The sequence below is a fragment of the Culex pipiens genome, chromosome 2 (assembly GCF_016801865.2).
Source record: "Culex pipiens pallens isolate TS chromosome 2, TS_CPP_V2, whole genome shotgun sequence".
NCBI lineage: Eukaryota > Metazoa > Arthropoda > Insecta > Diptera > Culicidae > Culex > Culex pipiens.
This window is the reverse complement of record NC_068938.1, coordinates 94,153,582-94,166,958: the sequence shown is the minus strand read 5'-3', so window position 1 is coordinate 94,166,958 and position 13,377 is coordinate 94,153,582. Positions and strand designations below refer to the sequence as shown.

Below are 13,377 nucleotides of genomic sequence, written 5' to 3'. Positions count from 1 at the left end.
TTTACCCCCGAACAAGTCGAACGATGGAATCGCCCAACTCGACGGTTACCACGAACCAGAACTCGCTGACCAACAACGTGGTGACGGTGCCCATCCCGATCCTCCCGACCGAAGGCACGTACGCGTACGTCTTTGTGAAGGGCTCCCTGTACGCCCGGGACAGTGCCATTTTCGGCTGCTCCACGGATGAGACCCAAGCCCTGTCCAAGCGGTTCCAGATTAGCTCGATCCCGGTCGACAACGGAGTGGTCATCAAGGTGGCCCCTTCGTTGATCATCAACTCGCTCGCGCAGTTGGGATACAAGGTCATTTCGAGCACCGGCGAAACCGAGGTCGTGTGGACGCTGCAGCGTGAGCTGTAAACCGGACAATCACGCTTTTCTCTGGCCACGTTTCACGGAACCACTACTTTTACACTAGTGTTTAACTCATATGTATAAATAGGCATTTCCTCGTACGCCCGCACACACAAATTTCAACGATTTTACCCCGGGAAACACTTTTGGATGGTGCAGGTGGTGTGTGTTTTGTAGTTTGTTACATAGTTTTTATCAAGCAATCTCCTCTAACGAGCGTTGTTCACCGTTTTCCCGTTGACCTTCGAGCAGCCGCCCACGAGCAACGGATGTAAAAAAGATGTCGGCGGCATTCCACGACCAGCCGCACGGCGATCATCATCAGTGCAACTGCAGTAGCGCGTCTACGCCGGCCACGCAATCGCTGGATGAGCTGGAGTTTGAGCGGGGAATCTGGACAGCTGGTAACGTCCCCAAATAAAAATTCTCCTCTCGCAAATGTTAAAACCCAAATTTCACGCTCCCCACAGCGATCGACAACGATTCGGCCAAGGTGAGGACGCTGATCGGGAGGGGACATCTCTGTGACCGGGACAACTCGGGCTACACGGCACTGCACTACGCCGCCCGGGCTGGACACTTGGAGATCTGTCGGATGCTGCTGGAGGCAGGAATCGGTGTGAACGAGCGAACCCACGGAGGAGGGGCGACCGCACTGCATCGGGCCGCGATGATGGGTGAGTGTGAACGAACTCCTGGTGTTTTCTCTACGATTTTTGTTTACAATGCGTACTCGCGAACTTCCTTCCTTACCTTAACCTCATTATTTACGTCTGATAAAAGCATTTATTGCAAGATTTTTGCTTTAGGTTTAAGGTTTGACAGTTGATTCAGTAAAAAGAAGTTGATCAGATGCCACAGTTGATTTTTCTGCTTTGTACACTGATATTCAACTGCTCATAATTTTTCCACACATTCCCGACAAAACCTCTAAAAAATATGGAATTTTATGATTTCTCTCCGCACAGGCCGCGAACCTATCCTGAAGCTCCTCCTGGCGCACAAAGCCGATGCCTTGCTGCAGGACAGCGACGGCAAAACGGCTCTTCACCGGGCAGCCGAAAAGGGTCACCTCGAGTCGTGCCGGATTCTGCTTCAGCATGGTCCAGCGGCAAAATCCACCCCCGACAGTAAAGGCCACCGTCCAGCGGAATCGATAAGCGAGTCCTCGCCGCAGTACGAGCAACTGAGGGTACTTTTTAATGCGTAGGATTGCCATTTTTGTGTCCCGATTTGCCTTAAAAACATACAAAACGTTGTCATCCCCTGCTCCAATCCAGATAAAAGTCAGATTGCTAAATTTACGGTTCATGAGATGTTTGCTAAATTATTGAGTATTGTATCAAGCAATAGTCTACTTGTGATAGTCGCTCAGAGATATGCTGGATAAATTTTAAACTGGTTAAGTTCTTTGTGTTAGACAAAGTGTGACAGAATTAAGCTAGCTTATTTGGTTTGATCGCTGTTCAACAAGTAGCCCATCCCGACACATTTTATTTCAATAAATTGACACAGCGACTTGACGAAATCATTGACTTGCAGCTATAATTTCTTATCGAAACCTTGTGCATTGCCTCGAAAATCTGTGTAAAATATTTCTTTTTTTCTTTATTCTACATTATAAAACGATCACATATTAATCATAGAAAGAAACCTTTATGTACATGGGAACTTTATCATCGTAAAAGTACAGAATTATGTGTGTAGCTTGATGTTGTCTGCACAATTTCGGTTTACCGTTTGCGATAAACAATAAATGTTTGTGAAAATGATCAAGATTGTTTGATTTATATATTGAGAAACGTTCCATTTGTTCTAGACTCGATTCGAGTTGTTGAGATGTCAGTTTACACTAGAGTGTAACAAAAATGACTTTTTGGTGGGCATTCAGGGGTTTGTTCTGGGGGACATACTGAGCCCACATCCAAAATAGGAGCTTGATTGAACGTAACAGGAGCTGGCGCTTTGCATGTAAATTTTAAATGGGATTCAACCCGTAAAAAAAGGATTTTTTCAAAAATGTAATTTTTTGAGACATTTTGGCCACTGAAGCGTTTATTTTCAACATCATTGGCGTGTAGGTCAAATCCATGGTCATCTTTTGGTGTATTGTCCGTTTTTTTCAAAGGTACACGCCGCGCGGCATTGCAGAATGTGCCATAGACATTAGGTCTATTCCCGTACTTGCAGAATTGCAGAATTTCTGCAGCTTCTGCAGAATTCTGCAGCCCGCATAAGTCACTTTTTTGCAGCACGTTCCCGTACTTTTCAACTCGCTCTCTTCATCTCTCTCTTTTGCAGAAGTTCTGCAAGGAGAGAAGCAGCAATAATTTTGCCTGGGTAGCGCGTTCCAGTACTTTTTCTGCAATATTGTACACAGTTGAGTGGATTTACTCAAATTGGGTATTAAAGTTATTTAATGATTTCAAAAAATTAAAATAGAGGGATTGACGAGGGGATTGAGAAAAATAGTAATTGAAAGGAGTTTGCCTCTAGAACGGGGAGGGTTGCAGGTACGTTTTACAAAAAATGTCAAACAAAGGTACCATAAATACACGTTTTAATAGCAAAATGTTTGAAATATTATTCAGGAAAACATAAATAAATTATAAATGGATGTCACTTGGAAGAACAACGGTGACGCAGCGAAATTGACAAATTTAAAAAAATAAGTGAATCACAAACTCATAAATTTAGAAATCTAGACATTTAGAAATTCATGATTAAAAATATTTACAAAAAAAACTTATATTTTCAAATTGAGAAACTTAAAAAAATTCTGATATTTGAGAAATTTAAAAATGCAAATATTTATATCAGAAAAAAAATTAAACACAAATTCAAAGCCTCGTTCGAAGCTTGAAAAATACAAATAATTAAAAAATAAATATATCAAAATGTTCAAAATATCAAAAAAATCATAATTTTAAAAATTCAAAATAAACTTAAAAGTTCCTAAACTTAAAAATTCTTATATTTTGAAATTCTGAATAAAAAAATCAAAAGCTTGAATATTTCAGAGTCCAGAACACCAAAAATTCAAAAGCTACAATAAAAAAAAATAAAGCTGCTAAAAAATTTAAAAAATAAGTAATGTTTTAAAATTCTGTGAATCAAAAATTTTAAAATTCAGATATTAAAAAAATAGAAACAGATAGTACTCTATTTTCCGAAGAACTTGTCAAAATTTCCAACCTCTAATCTGAGCTTCTAACCTAAAATATGACTCCAATAAAAATTGTACTTTTTATGATTCAAGATGGCGGCATTTAAAAATTTCCGAATTTTAGAATTTAATTTTTTTTAAATAGAAGAATTCGACAAAACTACATCAAATTTTTTTGGTTCATATAAGAATACGAATTGGTAGCACCGTTAAAGGTACAATGTATTATTTGCCAATTAAATTTACCTATTATTTAAACACACATATTTAGTCTTTTCACAAACAATTGAAGATCAAAAATTATTTCTAAACAAATATTTATTTGAAATTATTAAACACAAAAGAAATGTGTCTTTTAAAAGATTTTTAAAACAATCTTTTATTATAATATTTTTTTTGTTGAGGTATTAGCCGTGCTGTAATACTGACTTTAGTTATCTTTTTTTGTCAGGTTAAAATATTAACACTAAAAAAATCGCTATATCATAATGTAGTTCAGCCTGAAACCCATTTCAATAAAAACAGACATTAAAAAAACTACCCCAAAAATCCATTAATTCAAAATATACAAACTTCCCTTCAAAAAGACTACTTCAATTTAGTAACAATAAAACATAAAGTTTATTGCAACTAATAATTAAATTGATGATTTCACCCAACTTGCAAATTTTACGTAAGCGTGTACTCAACATCCATCACACCAAATTGCAGTAACTTTTCAACAAGAAAGAGAAGAGAGAGCTTGCAGAAAAGTACGGGAACGGTTTTGCTGCAACTTCTACCTCTCTCACTGCAGAAGTTCTACCTGAGAGAAAAGTTACTTTTGTTGCAGAAAAGTACGGAAACGCTCTGCTGCCGTTTTTGTGCAGAATTGCAGAATTCTGCAGTACGGGAATAGACCTATTGTTGACAGCGATTTTCTGCACTTTTAGTGCAATATATAACATTGCAACCTTCAAAGTTTGGCATTTTTTCGAAAAAATTACCCCAGCAAAATCAAATGGCGTCTAGAGCGTCGTAAGACGCGACTCAATTTTTTTTGCCGGGCCGATTTTTTGAAAATATGCCAAACTTTGAAGGTCTGTACCGAGCTCCAGGGTGCTCCAAATTTCAATGTTATATATATCAAAAGATGCGCAAGGATGGCCAAAATGCCTCAAAAAGTGACATTTTTGAAAAAATCTTTTTACGGGTTAAATCCAAAACGTCATGAAGCTCTATAGAGCTTTATGACGTTTCGCGTACGCACACTAGCGCACCATTTGATTTTGCAGGCCGGACAAAATTTAACCTCACTTTTTTTCGTGTACGTACACGCAATACATGCGCACGTAAATAACTCTATTCTATTATGTCTGCGCTAGCAGCGTAAAGTCTGCAAAACCTCGTGCACAAACCAAAATGTCTGTAAAATACAAAACAGGCAACTCTGCCTACCACAGTTGACCACAAACGTCACGTTCTTCTTCCCTCACCTTCGCTTCTTCTCTAGAGAGCCTATATGGAGAGGCGAAATGTCACTCTCAGGGTTCCAATCGAACTGTCAAATCGAGGTTCCAATCGAGCAACAAGATTATGCAAGAACAAAGGTTGGAATCAATTGAAAATATTTTTGGCAAAAAAAGAGTCTTATAACAATCACAAGTATTTTAAAACTGTTGTTGATAATAATTTGGTAGTTTTTGATATGTTTGTGCTTGTTCGGTAAAAGAAAAGTGCCAGCACCAAAGAAAAACTACAAGTTTTTCAACCTTAAATTTTAATGACTTTGGGTGTTTGAAATTTCTCCCAGAACATTTCATTTCCCTACACTGAACAAAAATGACCCTTTTAAATCAAGTGTTCTACCCTTGATCTGACCCTGCTGTACAGTGCACTTAAAAATCAATCGCAAAACACTTGAATTTTGGGCACCAAAACTAGCTGTCATTTCAATAGTAAAACACTTAATTTTGATGTGTCATTTCACATGAATAAATATAGAATTTCTCTTGGATTTCAAATGATTTCTCCAACTATAATCAAGTGCCTATTCAATGTAGATGAAATGGAAATTGGAATGGAATGGAAATTGGAATGGATTGGAAAATAAATAATATACTGCGTGGAGAAAAACCTTTTGATTGCTTTTATTTTGAATGAACTCTTACGCTTTAATCAAAATAAAAGCTTTCAAAAAGTTTCTCACAATTCATCACTTCTTATGAATTACATTTTTGGTAAATGAACTGTTTTATTACAGTTATACGGTGTGTTTTGTGTTACAATATAATTGTTTTTTCTCTACAATGTTATATCCTCATACTGATAGTAATTCTTATGTCTATAGAACATCTGATTGTTAATTGAATGAATCATTATTGGCGGCCCGTCGAAATCTTCAAGCGGAGACATTTTGTAAATTGACGAATGTTTAATGACTTCTTGAGCCAAATAGTGATCACTAAAAGGACCACACTCCCAAAGTTGCCCTACTATAAAAATCAATGAGCAAAATTTCTGCTATTTTAAGTAGTTCAGTAACTTCAACAACTCATAACAATCAATGCTAGAGAATTTTGACGCTTGTTGGAAAGAATTCCCTTCGAAGCAAGTTCGATGAGTTCCGGTCCGTCAATCGTTTTTGCAAGTAAGCATTTCAGCCGGTTTGGTGTAAACTGAATGTGGAAGTGACTTAATGAGTTTTCTTTTTCTCCTGGGTTTTCAGCGTCCTAGAAATAAAATGTATTTTGAATAAATGAATAAATAAAAGACTGCAAATTAACTTGATAACTTACTTCGAGTTCTTCATCTTCGTATGAATCCTTCCGGCGAGACGTTTCTGGTGTTGGAGATCCAGTGGCCGATTAGCTCGCAGATGAAAAATCGGCCATCAGCACGACAGCGGAAGTGCCGGGCGCAAGCAAGCCGGCCGGTGAAGTTTTTACGATTAAGCCCGCAGATGGATCGGCCGTCAACACGGCAGCGGAAGCGGCGACACTCGTTCCAGCAACAGACGTACCAGTGGCCAGCGATACGGCCGGTGAAGTGCCGGCAGCAGAAGGAATGGCCGTCAGCACGGTAGTGGAAGAAGCGGCGTGCTATCCTGACGGTTGAGCAATAGAAACATTGCCTTGAACATCAACTCCTTTAACCTGAAAATAAATTGAAAGATTGTTGTTAAAAATCGTTGTATTTTTTAAACCGTCTACGCAAAATTCACTTACGTCCTCCTTCTCCAAGCCTGATGGGAGCGGCCAGCGAGCGATGATGTTGGAATCCATGGATGAATTATCCGGACAAGATGAAGCACTTTGGTCGATGTCGATCGCCGACTGCAAATAATTGAAATTGAAATAAAAGTTGTTATTTTTTCCTTATCCGGAAAAGTTACCTCCGGTTCTGGTTTGCAGAAGGATTGGTGGACTTCTTGGATCGTCTCGTCCCGCTGCTCGTCTGGTTGCTGAAAATATTATGGAAACAATTTTTTGTCTATCTAAAATTGCGTGAAAACAAAACAAAACTAACCTCTGAAAACTTGCCAAAAATGGTCCCAGCTCGTTGAAATGCTATTTAATGAAATATTATTTGTAAATTTGCTTTCAATTCAGCTCGGCGAATCGATTACCTTGTACTGGACAACAGTCGTATCGTCTTCCGTCGAAATTGAGGCCAAATTGAAACTGACCAGTAATTGAAGAACGGACGGGATGTTGTTCGGGTGTGCTCGAAATACTGAAAATATTTTGTGTTGTGGGCAGCAATTGTATCATAAAGCTAAATAATACTTACCGATTAGAAGATTCTTTATATAAAGCGGAAATCGGAACGAATCAAATAAGCACGATGATTCGTCCAAACTCCCGTCCTCCATTTTGTCGTCTAAAAGCACATCCTTCGTTGGCGGCTGTCACTTTGACCCATCAAATCAAAACAAAATCAATTTCAAGTGTTTGTCTCTTCATTTTCGATCTGTCAAAACAGTGGGGCAAATCTAATGTACAGAACACTTGAAATAACTGTACTACACGCATGAAAATAATGCTTCAAAAACTGCGTAAAATTTATTCAGCAATACACTTGAGTTTGACAATGGATTGGATTGAAATTTAAACAAAAACAACTTGGATCTAAGATGGGGCTATATTCAATCATTCAAGTGTTTGGGCACTTGATATAAAAGGGTGGCGTTTTTTCAGTGTATGTAGGTCCCTATTCTTCTCGCTCGCTCAGTTCCAGTTCGCGTCATCAACTGTCAGCTGTCATTCAGTCGTTGAGTTCTCTTCACAAGTGTAGGCAAAAATGGCGAGTCGTGGTCAAAATCGTCGTCCGGCCCAGGAAGTGGATAATACCATCTCGTACGTGCAGTGCGATGGCCTGGTAAGTTTCGTTCGCCGGTTTGCGGCCCGGGACGTCCGCCGGGTGCGGTTTGGTGCAGGGAAACGTTCGATTCCGGGGGTAATTTTGGATCCGAAAGTTGAGGGCTTTTCGGCCACGCTTTGTCAGCGCAGTTTGACGTTTCTCTTCGGTGAGAGGGAGGAGGAATGTTCACCGTACCGGGGTGGGAGATAGTAATTTGTTTGAAATTTGATAAAAGAAAACAGCGGTTTACTGAAATATTAGTTCGGAAAAAATGAATATTGCGTTGTTAAATGTATTAAAAGGTGCAGTGTTAATGCTACAAGGATAATAATCATGACGAAGAACTTTAGATACTTAAATAGCACGCCCCGAGGTGGGAATTGGTTATTCATCTTCTGGCGGATTGGATTGCTACCCCGTGTAGAGCCCTTAGACGAAATTGTTCGTCAAGAACAGTTATTTTATTTTCTTTTCCTTACGGCATCCTACAGTAACCAATCGATATGATACAATCCTTGACCTGATGCACAGTTTATACTAACAGGTTATCGTAACCAATAAAACAACAAATTTAAAATTTAATTTAAATTTAAAATATGTAACAACAAATTATTGTATGAACGGATCAATCCACCCGTTTCCCACTGACAATCCGCTGCACCTCGTCCAATGACCGCCCTTTGGTCTCCGGAATGTACGCGTAGATCAGCGCACCTCCAATGAGACCAAACACGCCGAACATCCCGAACGGCAGGTACGGCCCAACGTTGTCCAGCGTCAGCTGAAACATTTTCACCATCACGAACAGCACCAGCGCACTCAGTATCGTGAACAGAGCATTCGCAAAAGCCCGAATGTTCACCGGGAAGATTTCGCTCAGCACGGCAAAGGACACTGTGGCGAGTCCCAAGCCGTAGAACACGATGAACAGCAGCAGGGCTACGAACGCCAGCCAACCGAGGCTTGTTGTGTCGATGTTGTCCGCAGTTTCAACTGCAAAGTATGCCGCAGCTGCGAGCAATCCCAGGCTGGCTCCGGCGGTTGAAATCAGCAGCAGAGGACGCCGACCGACACGATCTACCAATACTGCTGGAAATAGAACTGCAAGGAATTGGACTGCTCCTAGCACAATGGACATCTCTTCAGGTTTGAGTTCGATGGAAATCTTCTCGAAGATGGTTTGAGCGTAGCTGAGAATTGGTAGCAGTGCGGTGAACTGCATGGCAAACACCAAAACCAGCACGATGCGAATGTTGTTTCTGTACTGGGGATCGAATAGTTCCCGGAACGAACCTCGGTTGGCACTGGCCTGCTGAATCGATGTCCGAATGGCGTTGATTTCCTCAGACACCGAAGACCTTCGTCGTAGCCAACGCAGAGACTTGGCGGCTTCGGCGTCTTTTTGCTTTTCGATCAGATAATGAGGCGACTCCGGCATCCAGAAGAAGCACAGGACAAAAATCGCCGGAGCAGCCATCGAAATCCAGGCATAAGTGTAGTACTCGACGTACGGTCCAATGCAATACACTGCAGGGTGGCCACTCAAGTCGGGAAATCGGGAAAGTCGGGAAAAAGTCGGGAATTCGCCAAAATCCGCAAAAAATCGGGAAAAAGTCGGGAATTTATGATTTTTTGTCAAAAAGTCGGGAAAAGTCGGGAATTCCAAGCATACTTGTTTGAAAATTAATTTTAACTTTTGAATAATTTTGTAATATTTTGTACAATTTCAAATTAAATTCACTCAATTCTGCTTTTGTAAATTACTTTAAATTTAAGGATCTTTTCACAATTTCAATATATTTGAGTATGGAAAAGCTGTTTAAGACAGTCAAAATCTTAATAAATATTGGATGCAGTTGACACAGATTTTCATAATTTTTTAGATGAATCAAATGATTTCTATTCATTTTTGTTTATCAACAAAAGTGAAAAACTAATATAAAAATAGAGCCTGATGACCAGCTTAGAGTAATGATTCTATTTCATTTTGTCACATAGATTGCATATTTGAAAACTGATTCCAACTTGAGTTTGGCAATAATATTTTTTTTAATATTTTTAATTGTTTAACTAAATTCATTGAGCAATTTCAAATATATTTTTTTCCAAATGTTGTCTTTGAACTTATTTTGTGAGTTTAAGTAAATTATCTTCTATAAATAAAACTAGATTTTCAGTTTTCGGAAAACTTAAATATCGAATAAAATCCAAAATTGAAAAACTTTTTTACGTTTTGAAAACATGAGGAAAATATTGAAATTGCAAAAAAAAAAAATAGTGAGTTATTGCAAAATTGTTTAAACTTTTTTTCTCTTCAAACATTTTGCTTAAAATAAGTGGGAGAAATAGGAATAAAATTTTAAATTTAGTTATCTTTAACTTTTTGCCATTTCCAGTTGAAACGAAGTATCAAAAACTATACGTTTGTCAATTTAAAAAATAACATGAAAGTTTTTACTTTTTATGAAAGTTATAAGATCTATTTTGAGGACTAATTGTTGTCTAAATTAATTTAGATTTTTTTTTTCGGTGGTTGATATTGACTTTTCTTATAGAGAGTTTTTTTTTAAATCAATATTTAGATAAGAAATGCCTATTATTTGAGCTTTCTGGAAAAGTCTGGAAAAAAGTCGGGAAAAAGTCGGGAATTTGAAAATGGGATTTGAGTGGTCACCCTGACACTGCCATGTAGCCCAGTTTGGCCATTACGGTGATGAACGTTCCGGCGGTGCCCCGGATCTGGTCCGATGCGATTTCCCCCAGATATATCGGAGACACCGAGTAGGCCGTCCCATACGAAAGCCCGAATAGAAAACGAGACGCGTACAGATATCCAACCGCATCGCCAAGTCCCACGAGCGTCCATCCGATCACCACCGGTACAAAGGTCGCCAGAAGGGTGAATTTCCGTCCAATGCGGTCCACCGTAACTCCGGCTACGATGGGTCCGCAAAGGCCACCGATCGCCAGGATGGCCACAATCCAAGAGCCTTCGTCTTCGGTGATCGGCACTGGTGAATCGTCCGCAAGGAGCTTGGGCAGAGCCGGCGAGGTCCACGCGTTGGTGGTTATGACCATAAACAAGCACAAGGTGGCTGCCAACGAGGCCACAAATTCATTGCGGTGAGTTTGCAAAAGCTTGACAATTGACATAATTGATGTGCGCGATTCAAAAGACACGAGAGGACTGAGCGTCAGATTAGCTTGGACCGAGATATGCGAAGTATTTTGGGGTTGTAATCGTCGTTTATTGCTGCGGTTGATAAGACTCTAGTAGTCTATTAATTAGCAAATATAACAGACCCAAATAGAGCGTTTATCTGCCGTATAGGCTTAGGGAATTGAGTTCATCAGCATGGCGATCAGGTCGTCAAACTTTCAGTCCTGGTTTTTGCAAATATAATCGTAAACCTAAATATGTCGAATGTGGAAAAGGATCTCTTTACAAAAGTATGGATCAGCACGAGTCCAACGTGAAATGCGCTCACTGCAGTGGGTACCACACCGCAAACTTTCGTGGCTCACCTCTATCAATTCCTTACTGTTTGTTTTTCTTTCCTCTAGGCCGCCATGAAGATGGTCAAGCACTGCCACGAGGAGTCGCTGAGCAACATGGAGGTGGCGCAGGGTGCCCTGCTCGGTCTGGTCGTGGACGATCGGCTCGAGATCACCAACTGCTTCCCGTTCCCGAAGTCGTCGGACGAGACGATCGACGAGGAGGAGTACCAGCTGAACATGATGCGCCGGCTGCGTCTGGTCAACGTGGACCACTTCCACGTGGGCTGGTACCAGAGTGCGGACGTCGGCAACTTCCTGTCGCTGCCGCTGCTGGAGTCCCAGTACCACTACCAGACCAGCATCGAGGAGTCCGTGGTGGTCATCTACGACACGCAAAAGTCGAAACGCGGCTTCCTGACGCTGAAGGCCTACCGGCTGACGCCCCAGGCCATCGCCATGTACAAGGAGGGCGAGTTCACGCCGGAAGCGCTGCGCAATCTCAAGGTCGGCTACGAGAATCTGTTCCTGGAGGTGCCGATCGTGATCAAGAACTCGGCCCTGTGCAACATCATGATGTCCGAGCTGGCCGAGATGGTACCGGAGGAGGAGGGTACGCACTTCCTGGATCTGGGCACCGCTTCTGTGCTCGAGAACCACCTGCGCTCCATGATGGACCGCGTTGACGAGCTGAACCAGGAAGCGAACAAGTTCAACAAGTACCAGCAAACCGTCATCCGGCAGGAACAGGTAAGCTACGAGAACTCAAACAATTCAAATTTGCAAACTACAACTCTCCCTTTTTACAGGACAAGCACCGCATGCTGGCGAAGCACGCCCAGGAGAACGCGGCCCGCATCGCCAAGGGCGAGACCGCCATCCCGGACGACGAGATCACCAAGCTGTTCCGTCCGCCGACGGTGCCGCCCAGGTTGAACCCGCTGATCGTGTCCGGCCAGATCAACACCTACGCCAAGCACATTTCCCAGTTCTGTTCGCAGTCGTTGGCCAAGCTGTACATGACCCAGGCCCTGCAGGGTGCCAAGGAGAACAAGCAGTAAGATTTTAGTTTATTTGTGCGCGTTTTGATTTGAACCGAACAGACCGAAGCCAGCAACTTTCGAACAGGACGATTTTGATGCTGTGTTTTTTGCATCGGTGTTGGTTGAAGTGAACATTTCCATTTGAAAAAAAGAAGAGGACAAGCAACAAGTGAACCAGTAGACTAGAAGAAAGGGGAGAGGAGAAGAGGCGGAACGGGAAACCGTCGGAAGGAGGGTAGTAATAAAACGGGAGCCGTCGTCCGGTTGGTTCCGAGTAACATCCAGGGACAAACGACCGGGACGTGCTTCCACAAAACAACAACGTTCGGCGCTGTATTTTACTCACCATAGAAGGCGAAAGAAAGCTCTCCCTGTGTGCAAGGTAAGTGTCTTTTCAACTTCTAGTATTTCACAAAGTCACCTGGACATCACCTAACCAACGAACGAAAACGCAAATCGACCATGTTCTCATCAAATGCCGATTCTTGTCGGTCAAACGGAATATCCGCACGTATCGCGGTGCGAACATTGACTCGAAACACTACCTACCTAGTTTGCGTAAGCATGCACTCAAAACTGTCGACAACGAAGGAGACCCACTTGGTGAGTTCGAAGATTTGGGTGGAGGAAAAAAGGTAGAAGCAGCGATTCGACGAGCACGGGGCGGAGGTGGAGTACCAGGGTGACGGGGGAAACGACGTCAGCGGGTAAAGGATATCGATGGGACGTATCTAGTCGGTTTTGTGGAGGGAATTCGACGACGAACCAAACACATCACATCTTCATCGATTTCAAGGCGGCCTATGATACAGTCGACCGCGAGCAGCTATGGCAGATTATGCACGAGAACGGGTTTCCGGATAAACTGACTCAACTGATCAAGGCTACCTTGGATGGTGTGATGTGTCACGTGCGTGTTTCGGGGGATTTAGCGGAACCCTTTGGATTACGCCGAGGGCTGCGGCAAGGTGATGGC

General features: G+C 41.7%; 4 protein-coding genes across 5 annotated transcripts; 2 read left to right on the top strand and 2 right to left on the bottom strand.

Annotated features, from left to right (window-relative positions):
- The first annotated feature begins 4 nt into the window (after positions 1-4).
- LOC120415467 (ankyrin repeat domain-containing protein 39-like) lies at positions 5-2,128 on the top strand. The gene is made up of 4 exons (XM_039577026.2): positions 5-358; positions 609-760; positions 827-1,033; positions 1,325-2,128. Exons 1-4 carry the CDS (start codon positions 24-26, stop codon positions 1,564-1,566), a joined length of 936 nt encoding a protein of 311 aa, XP_039432960.1. The 5' UTR covers positions 5-23; the 3' UTR covers positions 1,567-2,128.
- A 4,394-nt stretch (positions 2,129-6,522) lies between these two features.
- Positions 6,523-7,674, bottom strand: LOC120415474 (uncharacterized). 2 transcript variants are annotated; one of them, XM_039577035.2, is made up of 6 exons: positions 7,294-7,671; positions 7,130-7,236; positions 7,030-7,070; positions 6,896-6,964; positions 6,729-6,836; positions 6,523-6,656 (listed from the first exon to the last, which is right to left on the bottom strand). In XM_039577035.2, the coding sequence occupies exons 1-6, from the start codon at positions 7,373-7,375 to the stop codon at positions 6,575-6,577; spliced, it is 489 nt and encodes a 162-aa protein (XP_039432969.1). In that variant the 5' UTR covers positions 7,376-7,671; the 3' UTR covers positions 6,523-6,574. The 2 variants fall into 2 exon arrangements, with proteins under 2 accessions (XP_039432969.1, XP_039432970.1); XM_039577036.2 differs by lacking the exon at positions 7,030-7,070 and having other exon boundaries at positions 7,294-7,674.
- Positions 7,675-7,742: 68 nt separating this feature from the next.
- Positions 7,743-12,724, top strand: LOC120415476 (eukaryotic translation initiation factor 3 subunit H). Its single transcript, XM_039577039.2, has 3 exons — positions 7,743-7,881; positions 11,428-12,108; positions 12,168-12,724. The coding sequence occupies exons 1-3, from the start codon at positions 7,804-7,806 to the stop codon at positions 12,417-12,419; spliced, it is 1,011 nt and encodes a 336-aa protein (XP_039432973.1). The 5' UTR covers positions 7,743-7,803; the 3' UTR covers positions 12,420-12,724.
- On the bottom strand, positions 8,451-11,411 carry LOC120415475 (facilitated trehalose transporter Tret1-like). Its single transcript, XM_052708203.1, has 2 exons — positions 10,544-11,411; positions 8,451-9,404 (listed from the first exon to the last, which is right to left on the bottom strand). The coding sequence occupies exons 1-2, from the start codon at positions 11,014-11,016 to the stop codon at positions 8,489-8,491; spliced, it is 1,389 nt and encodes a 462-aa protein (XP_052564163.1). The 5' UTR covers positions 11,017-11,411; the 3' UTR covers positions 8,451-8,488.
- Positions 12,725-13,377: the final 653 nt, after the last annotated feature.

What these genes read in the sequence shown, in the direction of transcription:
- LOC120415474 (XM_039577035.2), bottom strand. Translation starts at nt 7,375, where the DNA reads ATGGAGGACGGGAGTTTGGACGAATCATCGTGCTTATTTGATTCGTTC. An exon ending in CGACTGTTGTCCAGTACAAG is followed by an intron (nt 7,071 to 7,129) that starts GTAATCGATTCG and finishes TTCATTAAATAG; the next exon opens with CATTTCAACGAGCTGGGACC. An exon ending in CAGGCTTGGAGAAGGAGGAC is followed by an intron (nt 6,657 to 6,728) that starts GTAAGTGAATTT and finishes ATTTATTTTCAG; the next exon opens with GTTAAAGGAGTTGATGTTCA.
- LOC120415476 (XM_039577039.2), top strand. Translation starts at nt 7,804, where the DNA reads ATGGCGAGTCGTGGTCAAAATCGTCGTCCGGCCCAGGAAGTGGATAAT. An exon ending in ACGTGCAGTGCGATGGCCTG is followed by an intron (nt 7,882 to 11,427) that starts GTAAGTTTCGTT and finishes TCTTTCCTCTAG; the next exon opens with GCCGCCATGAAGATGGTCAA. An exon ending in CCGTCATCCGGCAGGAACAG is followed by an intron (nt 12,109 to 12,167) that starts GTAAGCTACGAG and finishes CCCTTTTTACAG; the next exon opens with GACAAGCACCGCATGCTGGC.
- LOC120415467 (XM_039577026.2), top strand. Translation starts at nt 24, where the DNA reads ATGGAATCGCCCAACTCGACGGTTACCACGAACCAGAACTCGCTGACC. An exon ending in TGGACGCTGCAGCGTGAGCT is followed by an intron (nt 359 to 608) that starts GTAAACCGGACA and finishes ACCTTCGAGCAG; the next exon opens with CCGCCCACGAGCAACGGATG. An exon ending in GCATCGGGCCGCGATGATGG is followed by an intron (nt 1,034 to 1,324) that starts GTGAGTGTGAAC and finishes CTCTCCGCACAG; the next exon opens with GCCGCGAACCTATCCTGAAG.
- LOC120415475 (XM_052708203.1), bottom strand. Translation starts at nt 11,016, where the DNA reads ATGTCAATTGTCAAGCTTTTGCAAACTCACCGCAATGAATTTGTGGCC. An exon ending in AAACTGGGCTACATGGCAGT is followed by an intron (nt 9,405 to 10,543) that starts GTCAGGGTGACC and finishes TCCCGACTTGAG; the next exon opens with TGGCCACCCTGCAGTGTATT.